The sequence below is a fragment of the Pleurodeles waltl genome, chromosome 5 (genome assembly GCF_031143425.1).
Source record: "Pleurodeles waltl isolate 20211129_DDA chromosome 5, aPleWal1.hap1.20221129, whole genome shotgun sequence".
Taxonomy (NCBI): Eukaryota; Metazoa; Chordata; class Amphibia; order Caudata; family Salamandridae; genus Pleurodeles; species Pleurodeles waltl.
In genome coordinates this window covers 1,487,931,564-1,487,949,000 of record NC_090444.1, presented here as the reverse complement: position 1 = coordinate 1,487,949,000, position 17,437 = coordinate 1,487,931,564, and the positions used below count along the sequence as shown (strand labels likewise).

The following is a 17,437-nucleotide window of genomic DNA, read 5'->3' as shown; positions in this document are numbered from 1 at the left end:
AACATCAATCACAACTAGGGCTAAGTTCAAAACACTGTCCACCAAGTACAAAAGCACAAGGCATTCTGGCAAAGGCAGCTATATTGTATGTAGCTGGCTTTGCATTATGTCCAACTGAAAATCTTAAAAGAGCCAACATCCAGATCATGAAATAGAAATATGTCAAATGACGAAAGTGCAGTGCAATAATCCTATGTGTTCAGGACACCAGATTATAAATGTCTCTGCCCAATCCATAAGCACTCTCACTGACTATCTGCACTTCAGGCAACCTAAGAAAAGCAAACATTTTCAACAAGCGTTACAACTGTGGACAAAGGCTGTGAGTAAAACAAAAACACCGAAAGCAGGACTCCAATTGCTCATGGTCCATGATGTACTACACCATGTGCTAGTACAAATTATACCTTCTGCTACCTTCTCTCTTGCAGGATATTAGGCCTTCACAGGTATGTGTTGGATTGAACTAGATAGCATTATTGCGGATAGATACAAGACCATTTTATGACTGCAACTGACAGAAATGAGATTGTCAATTACAGTGAGGAAGCCTTGTCATACACACTACAAATCAATATGAAACACAAGAATCAGAGGAAAAGTCCTAGAAGACAGATCACAGAGAAGCATAAAGCAGGTAGATCAGAGATAAATTCTCAACATTGAGCAGATAGTGCACTGAAAAGTACTAAACAGATATAAGCCATGCTTGACATCTGTTTTACTTTTTAGCAATGAGTTTTAGTAGCGAAGTCTGTAATTGCTTATTTGTCAGACATGAACTGGAAACACCAGTAGTAGAACATATGTTTTAACAAATCGGAAGTCTCTGTCTGATACTAGTCCACTTGCTCTTTTCTAGAACTTGAATTTAGATACATGTAAAAAATTGTAGATTTTCTCATGACTATGAACTTCTAAATGCTGCGAAAGATTCCTAGTCCTTTCAATAATAAAATCACAGGTATGTTACCTTAGACCATGATAGAAATTTGAAAGTTCTTTCATTTTACATGCCTTCGAACAGGTAGAAATTGTAAACATAAGTGCATGCACATCAACATAAGCCCTGCACAATTAAAATGAATGCAAATCATTAAAACAGTTATCTTTTCACAAACATGCAATAAAATATATTTCTTGTGAGTCAACACAGTTGTCGCTATTACCTTCTCCTCTACTTTCCTTTCTGCCGTTTTTTTACTTTCTTCCTTTTGTCTAACAATTGTTTCAGATAACAAGTTGTAGGTTTCCTGAAGAGATGTTAGCTGCTCTTCCATTTCTTTCTTTTCTTCATCAGACATTCTATATAAAGAAAGCAAAATTGGCAAGAGAGCAATAAATAAAGGTTCATCCATGCAAGCACAAGTGGCCTTATATAAGGGCTATCTGGGCAGGGACATGGGGTGTGGAGGCATGGAGTGGTGCATGAAGCTGCAGGTAGATTAGTCTATCCAATACCAGACACACCTGCTTTGGTTTCTGTATGACGTCACAACTGGTCAGTTGAACCAGCCTTCTCTGAATCCACCTCACTTTTCTTTTATACCGCAATACTCTCACATGGACACGACTATAGCATTTCAGACAGTCACACTTTGATGACAAGGGCACTCTGTGGCAGAGCGCAAGGTCTTTTAAATATTTTTTATTATTTCTCCTTGTTTTGAGTAGTACAGTAAACAGTTTTTGGGAATGGATTGTGGACCACCAGCAGATATCATTCACTTGAGACAACATTACTGTCATTAACTTTGGCATGGGAACAATCTCCAAATCAAAGTCAAGAGCTCCACACCCCTCGGTTAGCTGGGAAACTTTGCCAGACCCCAGAGAGACAAAAATAAATCAATTGGCTAAATGATTGTGGTTTTCCTTTTCAAAGTTTTCAAATCTACTTCTGCCTACGCCAATAAAAACACCTTTTACAAATCGTTTAATGTGTTCATGAAAGAATACAGCATACAGCCAAACCTTGGTAACACCTGTATATTTGTGATGTCAAGATAGCGTTGTTGCATTATACTGTTTCTTTGCAATACAATACTTGTACATATTATAATGGGCAAAATACATCTGCAGGTACCAGAATGCAATGAAATAACAGGACTGGGGAAACAGGACCTTTCTGCGTAGCATAATTAAAAAAAACTGATTTGTTTGCTTTATCAGTGCTTACTAAGGAATAGGACTGATCAGCCCAAGCGTTCATGCATTGGCTCAAATAAAGTCAGTGCAGAAAAGGCAATGGTTGTTTGTACATTTTTAGTGATATGTGCAGCTCGCAATATGCAGCCGAGGAATGGGGCCATGTCAACCACCTCCTTACACAACACAAAAGTACGGTCAATATTTTTGGAAACATAAAAGCTAAATTTTTCCCATACTATAAAAATCCAACTACGCTAAACATTGTTTCAGAGTCCTCCACAACACAGCCCACAGAGCACGATGCACCCATTAATAAATGGTCCTTGGCCCTCTACCATTCTGCTTTGTGGACCATACGCACTCCCCACCATGGGCCACTGGCCAGTGCCAAGGGAAATAGGGCAATAGTGCCCTCAGACTGGCTCCACCAGCCGCAACCTCAAGTCCAAAAACTGGGGAAAAATACAATCAACAAATCATGTATGATTATTATGATTTTCCTATATAAAAAGAGTCCCTTGGTAAAAACCTGAGGTTATATCCAAGGCAACTTCTGTAACATAGTTACGGCATGGTAAAGAACCAACTAGACTTACATGAGATGTTATTTAACAGAAATAAACATAAAATAACTTCGAAATAGTTCCAGAATTTCACTAAATGAAAGCAAGCACTGGCAAAGCCAATAAGTCTAGCCTTGGCAAACATATTTTTGTATTCATTTTTCCAAGAATATGTTGCCTAAGTTAAAAGTTTGAAGGTAAAAACAATTTAAAAATAAAAAAATGAAATGACGGGTTTGCCATCCAGGCCTGGCACTAAAGTGCACTATTTTGTAGGCAGTCATGCCTTTGTGATCAGGCACATTACAGTCAATCACAATGCAAGAGACCCAATGGCAGAATTGAGCTGACCTACCGGTCCATTTTGTGTGTAACGGTGGGCAGAAGCAAAATGTGAATGACAATGGCCGAAGAAGAGGGCTGAACAAAACCCATCTTTGTATGTATAGAGATGCAGGTAAATTTTGTATTTTTTAATACATGAGGCTCATAAGGCAGCTAAAGCCGTCTCAAGGTCGGACCTAAAAATGGTGCAGGCTGGGTGGGGCAATGCTTGGAGGAGGTTCTGCTTGGGGACGACAGCATAACTAAGAGGTCTTCCTCAGTATTCATTGAGGTTTTTAATGCTGATTCCCAAATCTATGAGGCCTTCTTTTTTGTGACAAGAGTGGCCAGGGATGCACCAGGATTGACATCACAGCTGCTCGACCACCAGTAAGCTAATGTTTTCACTGCAATGCAGGTCTGGCAAATGTGCTTGGGAAGGAGGTGCTCCTTTATATGTCCACCTAAGGTGTGTGGCTCCCCATTCGGATATTACCCTTATTAATATAAATATAATTTGAATCTTCAGCACTGATGGGTGACATAAAGTGCTATTTATCAAACGCATAAAAGGGGCTTTGAATTGGTTTATTTTTTGTTCTGTTCAGAGAGCTGTTGGGCCAACGGCCCCTGCGTGTGTGCTTGATTACTATAGTTCTTTTAACTATGTCTTGACAGGATAGTAAGTGGACAAGCTTTGTACTTGGCAAGATTGATATTAATTTTTGATTAAAATAGAAATGCACCAATTGTTTTTTTTTTGTAAAGGAAGGCATCATCACTTTCATAAATAAAACAATTGATGAATTGTAGAATACAGAAATATGTATTTTATCATCCTATTGAGTTCTAAAATCAAAAATGAAGTCATTAAACATTGCACCATCGTGGCCTCCGAGAATAATATACTAGAACTTACATGCCATAGGAAAGAAATGATCAATTAATCACAAACGGATTAAAAATATGATATTTATTCTTACTGTATTACTCCTTCATATGGAGCTAATTTCTTACTTTTATGGGATTCATTAACAGTTTTTCTGGAAAACTATTACAGAAACAAATGTTCATAGGTACTTAACTGCGTAGAAGGTCAGCTACTCCTGCACGCTGGCCCTTCCAACAAGTATTGGCAAAGACATTAGGTCTAGCCCAAGCTTTTCCAGTAATTAGGTGAGCTACTGGGAGTTCTCATCTCCCTGTAAACAGATCGTCTGTGTGCATGGAATTCTACTGAATTAGAAGCTTTTGCTTGATTGAATTAATGTATGTGTATCAACATTGAAACCGTATTCTAAACCAGAGATTTTTAATCTTTTGACTTCATTGACCCCCCCACCATTTATTCATTACTGGAATCCAGGAATCATTACTGAAATATGGAGACTCCCATTGAGTCATTACTGGAAGTCAAGGGCTCCAGCCTAAGCATTTATGAAGCACAACAATACACAACAAATACAGAAACAGTCATTCATCAACGAAATGCACAAATTATGAAACATTATGTTTAACTCACAAACAAATATAACAAAAAAAACATTTTTTACTAGGAAGGTTGGAGCTTTTCTAAATTAAATTGAGGCCACTCGTTGTCCATATTATATTCTGTTTGATGCACTTGCACTGCTCCCACGAATCAATCTGAGAATACCAATTTAATGTACATTTTGCTTCATTTTTTAAATACACTTTATTGATCTGTTAATATTATGCCATTTTCTGAACAGTCATGGACCCCCCCATGGGTCCTTGGCCCACAGGTTAAGAACCACTGTTCTAGGAGGGCACATAGCCAAGATGGCAGGTGTTCGATGCCTAAAACCGAGCTCTCCACCCAGCCTGTCAAATATCCATATATAATCCTGCCCAGCCAGCGATCCAAACCACCGCAGGCAAACCAAGCTTGCTGCACGAGGAGACGAGGGTGAAGAAAGCCAGCTCTGCAGCCTGCATCAGAGGAGTCTACTTTTCTGGCCAAACATTTGGGATCCCGCCTGCTGCACCAAGCACATGCCTGCGGCAGTGGCATCTTGGTTGCTGTGGGAGGTGCCAAACTGATGCATGCCACCTGGTGAGTACCGAACTGCTGAGAGCCTCCCCTCCTGGCTCCTTCACCAAGGAAATGCCGTTGCACGTAACAGAAGTGCGAGGCCTACCGCCTGACTGGACTGCTCTGACACTGGGCACGGGCGTTGCCGGGCCCCTAACTAGCCCAACACCATTCAATGCTTTGTCCCAGCTGGGCCCGTCATTGTGTTTGCCTCCACTGGGGGATTCTGGGGTGCTTGTTACTGGCAGCTACAGGAACTGGGCCTGGCTAGCCCCATTGACTCCAACTAGCGCTCCTAATTAAAGAAATGAACACAACAGGATACTCATTTCTCCTTACTAAAGAGAGGCTGCACACACCACACCGATTGCAGCACATGTGCACATATGTAAGACAAGTGGAAAGTGGAATGCCCTGAAAACTGCGACCAACTGGTGCCCGGTTGTTGTTGTTGACATAAGAGTCCCACCTTAACTCTTCAGCACGGTACCTCCTCAGTTGGACACTTGGAATGGGGAGCAAGCGAAACTCGCAGCACATTGAACGCTGTGGGTGCTGGGCGCTTCGTCAGTACTGCTCACTGAGAGCCCTTCAGCCGGACCAGGATATACATTAAGCTCTCTACATCTACTTAGTGGACTAAGGGGGAGTCATCAGTGCGGCGACACGGTACATGGCCTTCTCGTTTGCGCACTTCCCCTCTACTGGCCAACACAAGTTGCCACGTTATCACGCTTGAAGTGCGATCTGACCCAACACGCTCCCACACTGTACAGGGACACCAGTCCCCCTGCCTGCCTCACTTGCTTATCTTCATGGAAATCCTCTTTGCTACTCATTCCGCAAAGCTGGGGGCTCCATCTGGAACTTTCACCATGGTGAAACTGAAATCCCCGAAACCCTTATTTCCAGACCGTGTCACCACCATCCAATGCACTCACCTCCACAGGCAGCACAACAGAGGCTCTACAGCATCTGGAGACCACCCTAAATGCGCACTCCGCACAATTTGAAAAAGTACTAGAAGTCATACTTGAGACCAAAACCTCTTTGGAAACAAGAATTGACACCATCGCTCCAGACGTCTGCGGGACTACCACCGCAAACTGGTGAATCATGTGGATGACACAGAATTGACACAGACTACCCTACAGCCCACAGTGCAAGAACCACAGGCACAGATGAAGTCACTGAGAGTGAAGGTGGTGTACTTATATCGAAGGGCAGAGGATGCCGAGGGCTGATCCAGGTGCCCGCTGGGTTGGAAGGCCCCTAAGTTATTTTCCGTAGAGAGGCTCAATGGATACCTGGCAGGCAGCCAGCTCCAGGGGCTCCATTGCGGCAAATCATTGACTGATTCCTCAACTTCCGAAACTGTAACCTAGTGCTCCAAAAATCTTGTTCAAAGGGCCCCAAGAAATATGAGAATGCCTCCATCACTGCATGCCCCAACTTTACGGCAGAGATACAACAGCTCTGCGGTTCCTACTCCAAATTGAAGCAAAAACCACAAGTACGCCCTGTTTCCAGCAAAAGGTCTGGCACTCTCGACAACTGGTGAAACCTTTGATGGAGAATGGCTGACTCCTTGCGCTAGGTGTCACAAGTGCAAGACCACCGAAGCCCGAAATTCAGGTGACTAAGTGGCCGGCGAACAGGCTAGAGCAGGGTTGGAGGCCTCACAGCTCAGCTTCAACTCTTTTGCACCCCTCCAAAAGGATCATCTAATAGACCCTGACTCAGAAATAGGAGATCCCAACTTACCAGCAACAGCATTCTTCTGGGGCCCAGCAGTCACTCCGTGGTCCACGGACAACCTGTGACACTGATAGACCCACACTGTAATGTTAGACGATGGTGGCCTACACATGGGTTACAACTGCTGGCCACTGAGGTAAACCAGTATACTTTCTATTGTCTGGATGGAAGAACACCAGTAGAGGGCTTGAAACATGGACTCACTTGTCCATCACACCCTATGCCCCACAGAGACTTCAAAGTGTACTTGTTTTATTTCTTTACATGGTTGCAACACTGTTGGTATGACATTGAGGATGTATGGCTAGGGTCCGTTTTGGCACCTGACCTGAGGCGGGGGGATGGGAGGGCTGTTTCCTGTATTTTTTTTATAGTTCTCTTTGTTGTCAAGATGCCACTGCACACAAGTATACATTATTGTGTCGCAATCGTCCAATCAGGTGCTGGATTCAATGCGCAAAGCCATAATAGTGGTCCTTCCTAAACTAGGTTGTGACCCATTGGACGTGCACTACTATTGCCCCCTGTCCCTTTTAAACCTCAACTGTTAGGTCCTGGGGAAAATTCTTGCAAATAGATTGCTCCCTTTTATTAGCACATTAATACACCCAGACCAATCGGGTTTTATACCTGGGTGCAACACCTTCCTCAACATCAGGTGCCTATTGCAACTAATCCAAAACACACACCCTGGGACACAGGGCATAATGGCAGTGTTCATTGATGTAGAAAAAGCCTTCAGTACTTTAAGCTGGACCTATTTGCTGCCTACATTGGAGCACATGGGCTTCAGTCCTGGATTTCTAGGATGAATGACAATCTAACTGCCCATGTCAAGACAGGCCAACTGATATTAGACAGCTTCCCCATTCAGTGGGGCACTCCCCAGGGATGCCCGCTATCACCCCTATTATTTGCCTCCCAGGGAGCCCTTGGAATCTTGCCTGTGCCTTCACGTGGAAGAATGGGGGATCCGAGAAGTAACGGCTCATCACATTGTATCATTTATTGCCGATGATACTCTGGTGTTCCTGAGTGATGTAGGATTGTCTCTCCCGGCGTTGACCCTCACCAAGATGCAGAGCCTAGGCATTGTCTGCAATGGTGCCATGACACCTTTAAATTTCTCGGAATTCACATTTACCACACTGAAACAGCCCTTCAGAAAGTCAGCTTGGGACATGCAATTAGGTCCATTCGCAGATCCCTCTCCTTTTGGCGCTCTCTACCCCTATCCCCAATGGACGCACGTCAATAGCCAAAATGTTAATCGTACCGAGATTACTATGCTTCTTAGCTGCGCTCCTCATAGTGCACCCCAAATCCCTCTTCAGAGACCTGAAAGGTATAGTGTTGGAATTAATATAGGGGTCAGTCCATCGATAAGTAACCTTAATGACCGCTCAGCACCTAGACGTAGAAGGGGGGCTAGGTGCACTACACTCGAGTTGACAATGTTCTGGCTCAACTCTTGCGGCCGATGCACTGGCTGGGCGTGACAGCTAGCCCGGAAGAGATGATGGTCCGGAACGTGCTGGGTGACCCTGCCATCTACGCTTGGCTTACGGACCATGGCTGCCGCCCACTGCGTGAGCCAGGCATGATGTCCACAGCATTACACTGCTATTGGCGGTATGTACATGAAAAGAGCTCTCATGTTCCATGTGGGAAAGTACTCTCTTTTTGGCATGGTTACCTCCACCTTTTGCCTGCAGTTAGAATGCTTTGACTGTTTTCACTGGCATCCTGCTAACCAATAACCCAGTGATTGTGCTTGCTCCCTCTAAATTTGGTTGCTTAGGACTTTGCCCACCACACAATTGGCATACTCGTGCCCCCCATATAAGTCCCTAGTATATGGTACTTAGATACTCAGGGCATTGGGGCACCAGGGGTTCCCCATAGGCTGCAGAATAGATTGTGCCACCCGTTGGAGCCCATGCAAAATGTGTCTGCAGGCCTGCCATTGCATCCTGCGTGAAAAGATGCATGCACCCTTTCACCATAGGTCACTGCACCAGGTCACTGTAAGGCACCCCTATGGTAGGCCCTCCTAGCCCAGGGGGCAGGGTGCAGGTACCTGTGCGTGAGGGCACCCCTGCATGAGCAGACGTGCCCCTACGAACTCCATCCCATTACACTCGACTTCGTAAGTGCAGGGGAACCATTTTACCCATATAGTGGACATAGGTCAATGCTGAAACCTGTGTCCAGCTAAATAATAGTTCATTATTTCCTATATGCACACAGTTGTGAAATCTTGATTTAACTGATGCAGTAGCGGATTTGCTGTTACCCCGGATATCATAAACATATATGTACTTATCAAACATAAGAAACTGGGAGGTCTGACCGTTGATTAATGTAAAGTGATGCATTCAGGTCCAGTAATAGACTTCCTTTACTGTAGTGGTAGAAGAAATGCATATATTGTGTGTTTTAACCTCACAAAGAGAAATATAATCATAGAGTATTGTATCTAATCATCCCCACTTAATTTGAATGTAAATGTGTTTGCAATTATAACAGTTTTTGTAATGGGTGCACTAATGCCAAAGGTTTACGGTTATAAATGCAGTTCTCCATCATAGTTGAATACATGTATTAAAAATATTTCATTTATTAAATGTAACATAAGTTTAAAATGAATGTAACCAAAATATATATTAATATAGGAATAAACGTGTGCACAGTATAACGTGGGATTAAATGTGCCTTTACCTAAAGTTAATTTCATTGGGCCTGAAACTTCCTTAACATGAAAAACTGTTTTTCATTTTCTGCTAACATGTCATTTTATTGCAGGTATTTTTCCATGAAATGTTAGGTGGGGAATAGATGTACTATTGTCCTACATATAGAGAGCATGAGAAGACAACATTGGAAAAGGTACATGGTGAGATCGAGAGAGAAACAATTGTTCCTATTCATACATGTTGCAAAATATGTTCACAAGATCAAGGACAGCAACGTTCCCAAGCTTGTCGTGGGATCTAAACCTGCTGTAACAAGTTTTACAGTGAGATGGGAGAAGCATGAAAAATGCGATAACCTGATCGATGGCTGTTGCCTAGAGGACTGATCTCAGTATTAACTATGGCTATCACTGATTGTAAGGCAGATTCCCTGGGGCTGTGAGAGATACAGACCTCAGACTTTCCCCTTTTGCCGCATGCTTGCTGAGTGTGGCTTAGGCTTACATTTTACTCCCTAAGAAGAATCTTGACCGAGCTTATGAAACGCTGACACCTTCCCTTTCTCATATGTCTTTCTTTCAAATTACGTTTTTCCAAATTCTTTTTGTCCTATTTTTCACTCCTCACTTTCCTACTGCACGTTCTTTAGTTAGATTCCTTTTTTAATAAGCTTAGGATCTAAGGAACTTGCCCTAATTGTCTTTAGTTAACTTAGCTAGATTCTTTGGACTAATGTGCAAGAGAAATTACCAACATTTATTTTCAGGACACCAGATTCAGCTGTTAATGTTCTGTATTGGTTTGTCTTATGGTAGCGCAACTAAATTTCTTTAGAAGATTTGGCTACCCTATGGTAATATTGTATCTTTACAGTATTTAATTGAGATTTGTTTACATTAACCTTAGTGTTAATTTATAAGAAAACCCTTTAACTTTATTTCCAATTTGGGTTTTCATTGAGTGGCCAATTTGGTTACCCTGTAAATTAAAAGTTAGTTGATAATTTGTCTATCTAATTCATCCCTTTGCACGGACTCCAGGATCATCAACCTTGAATTAGAGCATACAAAATGCTTCATCAAAGCAAAGGAAAATATAGACGGTACACCCAGTCTTAATAAAGACACTGCTGTGTGTATTTCTCGCTGAACAAACTACACAGTCACGAAAAACCTCCATCCATAATTTACAAAATAATTTCCTTTGATTCACCATAAGAAGCTTAAGTGTTTAAATATGCAGTAATCAACTGTGACTTAAATACCGAGTTATAAATATAAACTGTGACTGTGTGACACTCTAAACAGAAGCTGTAATGCATATTTTCACGACAGATAAATAATAAACTATACTCAGGAGACTCCTAATAACCCAACTACATGTTTCAGAGCTAGTAATCTCTCAGACACAGGGCGCTTTCTTCTGCTGAATAGATAAAAGAGGAACATGTGCTGAAACATGCCACAAATCATAATAATATACATTTAACTCCAATTCGTCCTTCACAATATCCACTAATAGATTAAAAACATCCATTAATGCACATTAGCATCATAGGCACGAGTGGCAACTGTACATCTGCGCTGTGTAAGTTAATGTCTGAACACAAGTATTTATTGCACAGCTCTATATAAAACTATGGTGGTGTGACTAGACTTCAGGATCAGATGTTAGAAGCAAGTAACCGCTAAGGACACCAGCTTGAATTGTTGTAATAACTAAACAAGCATTTGCAATGCAACAGGTCTCGTATTTGCTGGAGTTAGAGCTATTATAAGAGCTATTAGCATTCTAAATTCATAATGGGACTTTTTGCCACATAAATAGAAAATAAAAAGTAAAACAGTTCACATAAGCAGTATGATTCAAAGCACCACGGACGCCATGAGCATGTTTTGCAAAGAAAAGACACAAAAGGAAAAAGAAGTTTGCTCACAGTCAAACATACTGGCAAATGTGCAATTATCCATGTAACAGGGTTGGTGTCCAAAGCCGTATCAAAATCACCCCAAGGAGGGACAAACATAAAGCACTTACCAGTGAAAACAAAGGATTTTGAACGAGTGATAGTGATGGACATGCGGTGGGCGTGCTTAAAAGCCCACAGATAGATTACAACAGGTCAAAGCCCTTGCGTCGACCTGAAAACTGGGCCATAAAATAGGCACACACTGATTCATGAGAGCAGCCCATTGGGCACTGCCTGTTTGCCCTATATGCCTGTCAAACACTGCTGCAGCAGTCATTCACCCTTCCACAATTAGAACTTTTCTGATTAGCAAGCCACCAGGGGCCATATTATTCATGATAACGTTCTGCACCTTACACAGGCTCAGAAGAGGGCCCTACATCCTTTTTCACCAACAATGTGCTCTCTCCAGCTCATTTGGTATCTGTAGGTTTTAGTGAAGGAGCTGTAGCTTGGAAACTGGGATCACGATGGAGCCTCCGACTGTCAAGACTGTGCCAATATGGAAGTGGGCCACAGTCATTCTTATTCATCAAGTATTCATAAACCTCTAGGAGCCAGCTCAAGTCATGCACCCATGAAGTAGAAATGCTAGTACCAGAAGGATCTACGAGGTCTTGCATATTTCTTATAAAGGTCAAAATATCCCAATCAGGAAAAGTAATGGCAATGGATGAGACAAGGCATATTACTTTAGGATCTTGAACATCAAATTAACACATTATTTCGTTTGGGCCTGCCATTAAAATGGCAAGAACTAAAAAATAGTCAAAATTGCAAATCAATGGCACAAATATTTCTGTAGAACAATGGACTTCATAGATGCCTGTGGATTTTTCAGATCCTTACAGATTTTGGACACTTTGCTAAATGTCCTTAGCTTTTCCCAAATGTTGGACAGTTTTTTTTATTTCTAGCTGAATTTCAGGCACTAAGAATATCAATAGAAATACCAGAAACTGGGCCAGGAAGGTGGGGCCGCCACAGCAGTTCTTAACATAGACCACAATACTGCAGGCAATGACTGGATCATTCATTATATTTAATGGTAGTTTGGCTGAGTTGGAGGCTGGGCTGAGCAGTTGGCACCTATATAGTAAGCTTTTGCATGAAAACCATCAGTCACTCAGCGACGTCTACCTCTTTTAAGCAACTGAATGCAGCAAGCATGCACTCTGCTAAATGTAAAGCATAGAAAGGATTGGCTAAGGAAAGTCTATGTGAATGCAAACACAGTGGTGTGATAACAGAAAGCCTGCGAAAGAGGTTTGCACACTGGGACGTGTACAGTAGACTGAGACTTTCACACCAATGTTTAAGGGACATGGGAAGGAGGTGACAAAGACCCTACATATTGATTAGTGGGTTCATAAACATACAGGTCCGTTGAAAATGAATGCAGTGAGAGTTGTCTGATGTAGCCCCCTCATTATTGTTAGTATTTGCCATCACATTTGAATACAACCTTTTACCTTCATTTCCATAGATTTTAGGTACATTTTCCATTTTAAAGTACAAATATTTTCCCACCCTTTCACATATTTTCCTGCAGATCTGTAGTGCCTTTATCTTTAAAGAAATCATTATAGCATTGCTCCCAGCGAGCGCATAGGCCTTGCATTCTCCAAACAGGTTAAAAGTGACGCCTAATGCCTGTCTACCTCGTTTCGTCAACTGAGATGAGGTTTGACTCCTGTGCTCAGTCAATGCTACTCTGGGATCCAAACATTTGATTGGTCTTCTTCAGCTAATAATTGTTTCATTAGTTAACAGCCCTATTTTCTGCACTATGAGTATTACCACTGAGAATGTCTTACAATACTTTGGCAAACGCGATTACTACAAATTTTATACTACCATAGAGTGGAATCTATGTTGTAAAAAGATATCTTATCACCGCACAATATCTTCCTTCGAACAAAGACAACTTGAGAAAGACTAATACTCCGAGAACAGCGGTCCCCTTTCTTTTGCAAAACTCATCATGATATTGAGCTTTTGGCGGTTTCAGGAAGCTGTTTTTGTCTGTCTAAAAAGCTCATTTATACATTTACGGCTTTTTCATACATAAAATGCTTTGAAAACGTGAGGCATGCAGTGCTACATGAATGTATAAAATAAAAAAAATAAAAATCACTAGTGTATAAAATAAAAATAAAAACAATAAATGAGCAAACACACTGGAAAGGCTATGCTTTTCCGTCTTGCAAATAAGTGGAACTCCATAATTTGTGAAAAATTCTACAAATTCTGGCAACAACATTGACTATAGAGCAACGGCAGCAACATTATGCAGAATCTTCAATAAGGCCTGTACAGTTTTTTATCACTTTGAAACACCAACACGTGTCATTGTATGCTCAATGAGCAGCCCTATACGGCAACTAACTGCGCAGTACAGTCCTCAAAGCAGCCCTAATGTGGACACACATGCTGGGAAAAAGATCAGGGAGACACTGACTCGAAGAACCTACGAGTCATGAGCACTGAAGTCGAAAGGCAGAATGCCGCGCATCACTGCTGACATCTGAAGGGTGTCAAGGGTCTAATACATGCTAAAACAAGCACAGTTGCGGTACAGGCCGCGGCAATAAGAATGATTTGGACCTCAATTCAACAGAGAACAACCTTTCTTTTCATTTCTTGCTCTCACCGCAACTGACCCCGCCTATTCCGAGGCATATCTCTCTCTCTCCACACATACAATTTCCGGCACGGACGAATCCCCCGAGTTCTGCCTCTGACATGGTGCCGTTTGAGGGATGACAATAAAGTGCCAAATTAAGACCGGATAAAGAAGCAAACAGACGCTTCTATTTAAGATTCAGCTGAAATCTGAGATGGCGTCTCACCATTAATCCCACCCCGAGGCACAACTCACGTGTAAGCGATGTACTTCAGAAGCATACAGAGTAAGGTGGAAGGGATGCTCTCTTAGTTTATTCCACGAACAGTTCTAATCAACATGATCGACAGCTGACTTCAGATCTATGTGGTCCGTGGTATTTTGGCAGCACATCATCAGCTTGCTCCCGACCCCACTGAGTGGTACCCCCCTGGAGCTCAGCCAACTAGGACAAAGGGCAGAATTATCATAACATAATGAAACAAATTTTAACTGGACTTTTCTTGCCACATAAACTGAAAATGAAAAGTAAAACAGTGTATAGAAGCAAGCGGATTCAAAGTGCCACAGCCGCAGTGAGGGTGAGAGTTATTAGCTCCCTGCCTGGCTATCTAGAAAGGATCCCAGCTAGGATAAAAGGCAAACCAAAACCGGAGGCGGGGCCATCACACTTGTAACAGGAGGAAGTGTGACATAGTGTGATGGCCAACAGAAATGTTCAGAAATGTTCACTTAGTTAATCCACCAGGGGAGGGAACTCAGCACACAAAGGAGGGACATTTCACAAATTGCACCAATGAAAGTGAAGCATTTAAGACAAGCACAACAAAGAATGAATAGCATGAGTGGGCGTGGTTAAAAGCCCACAGAGAGATTACAACAGGCTCTAGAGCGCCATAAAAAGACGCTGGTGGAGCACAGTTTGCAGGTAGCAGAGAAATTCACTGGTGTAGTAGGAATGTCAGAGGAGTGATCTAGTTGAACATAAGGGACGCAGGAAGGTCAGAACAGAAAAGATGAGGATAGTTTGGGAAGAACGGAGCATTATAAAGGGGTGCTCTAACACAGAAACAGAAAGAGGGTCAGAAAAGGTTGGTATTGACTACAGTGCATTGGATCATTGGTATAGATTGTGACATTTCTGCATTGCCAACCTCCAGTACACTTGGGATTATGGTATGATAAGTCCAAAAGGGCAGTGATGGATGATTGGTTGCACCATTCTGACTAAGAATGAAAGATTTACCAGGGAGGAAAGATAGTTTTTCTACATGAAGAAGTTTGAATTAAGATTCATTTTTATTTATTTATTTGTGTTGTATTAAAAATCATTGCATACTGATGCTAGAGATGTCTCTGAGCAATCCGGGAGGGAAACAGTAACACTCAGGTGAGCAGGTCAGTCAACTAATCGAATGAGACTGATGTAAGTGGCCCTCCTCTTAAATGGAGATGAACAATTTCAAAATATAATAATTTTAAAAGTTCAGAAGAACAAGTTACTTATTTTCGGTAATGCTTTCCTGGTAGAGACTCTATCTAACCGCATATTCCTCATCTTAGAATACTGCTCAACTATCAGACTGGATCCGGGAAATCTAGAGCAGCACTGCTGCATGCCGGTGTCTAGCATCAGATGGCTACACGTCAACATCACCTGCATCCTAAATTAGGTGTGCAGTGCCTATATTTGCGCAACCTCACACCAAGTTTCTTTCTTGACTATGTCTGTACCAAAACTTCAGATCTATAACTGACTGATGTGTGACCAGTATGCAGATATCTAATAGGCTTTAGGGTGAAAAGTTGAATCACAGAGAGGTAAGCATCGGAGAGTCGTGAGGAATCAGCAGTTAGACAGAGTCTCCAAAAGTGTTATTGAAGGTAAGTAACTTGTACTTCTGATAGTAAATTCCTCATCTTATAATAGATACCCAAACAATACTTCCCCAGAGGTGGTTCTGCGACCAGGCTCCTACTTGAAGTCCTGAAAAGGCAAAATGCCAATTTGGATAGACCTGACTACCCAAGCAGTATTGCTTTGTGAACGTATGGAGTGAAGTCTATGCAGCAGCTTAAGATATGTGCATGACAGGTACTCCACGCGCTAATGGAGGAGTAGCAGCCTTAGCCCTGGAGGAGTGGGCCAGCAAGCCCTCAGGAGAGTGCATTTTAGCTAGTGCATAGCAGAGTTTGATGCAGAGTACAATCCATCAAGAGATGATCTTTTTCTTCACCGCCTTGACCTTTTTCACAACAGCGAACCCAGTGAAAAGCCGATCGACCATCAGGTGATCTTTGGTATGACCGATGTAAAAAGAGAGGGTTCTTTTTGGGTATAGATGGCATAGTCTCTCCTCTTCCTTGGAAAGATGAGGCAGAGCAGCACAATGTTTTTATCAATGTGGAAGGGAGTCACCGCTTTCTGCAGAAAGGAGGAAGAAATGTGATGGACCGAGGTGTATAGGTAGAAACTGGTATATGGAGGTGCAACCAAAAGAGCCTGAAGCTCGCTGTCCTTCCTGGCCGATGCAACAGCCCACTGGAATACTGCCTTGAGGGTCATGAGTCGCAAAGGACAACTGTGCATTGGTGCGAATGGGGAACACATGAGGAATGCCAGAACCAGACTGAATTCCAATTGGGGCATAACAAAAGTGGTAGGAAGGAACAAGTGTTGCAAGGCCTTAAAGAAACGGGAAGAGCTAATCCGGCAATTGCAAGAAGGCCAAAATGGCTGAAAATTAACCTTTAACTGTGCCCAAGGCAGGGCCTTGCTCAGACAACTGCACAAACAACATACATCACCTCTGACAAGGAGGGAGAAAGGAGATCAACATTACGGGATGAGCATTAAGCCATCCTAGGGAGCATGGCCTACTGCCAAAGATGGCGGATGCATAATCTCGGAGCTCCTGGGCCTACCCATTGTCATTAAGCTTTATGCAATAAGGGAATCTGACTGCGGAAAAGTGCCTGGCTCAATGTCACTGTGATAAAGATGAACGGAAGAATGCAGTGATTTCCGCTATCCCTGGCGACGGCAGTGAGAACCTGACTGGGCCTGTTTGCCCCCGAGATGGACCACGCAGAGAGGCTGAATGGAGGAGATGTGCGGTGTGCCCAGAGCTATGAATGCTGCTCAGCCTGCATGAATACAGAGCCACATAACAGAGACCGGGAGCTGGCCATCGTTCCACACGCAGAAGTAAAGATCCAGTGGACCATGCGGTGGTGAGCGCCTGGCATGGAGTCGTAGGCTGGGAGAAGATGCAGCGAACGGCCAAGGCATGC

At 42.7% G+C, this 17,437-nt stretch overlaps 1 protein-coding gene across 9 annotated transcripts in view; it reads right to left on the bottom strand.

The window, feature by feature from the left end:
- The window catches only part of DST (dystonin), a 1,789,835-nt gene that overhangs the window by 598,395 nt on the left and 1,174,003 nt on the right, over positions 1–17,437 (bottom strand). For all 9 annotated transcript variants that reach the window (XM_069235771.1, XM_069235778.1, XM_069235775.1 and 6 more), the window contains one exon: positions 1,170–1,305. In XM_069235771.1, coding sequence (XP_069091872.1) covers positions 1,170–1,305 — 136 coding nt within the window. The remainder of the gene's footprint in view (positions 1–1,169; positions 1,306–17,437) is intronic.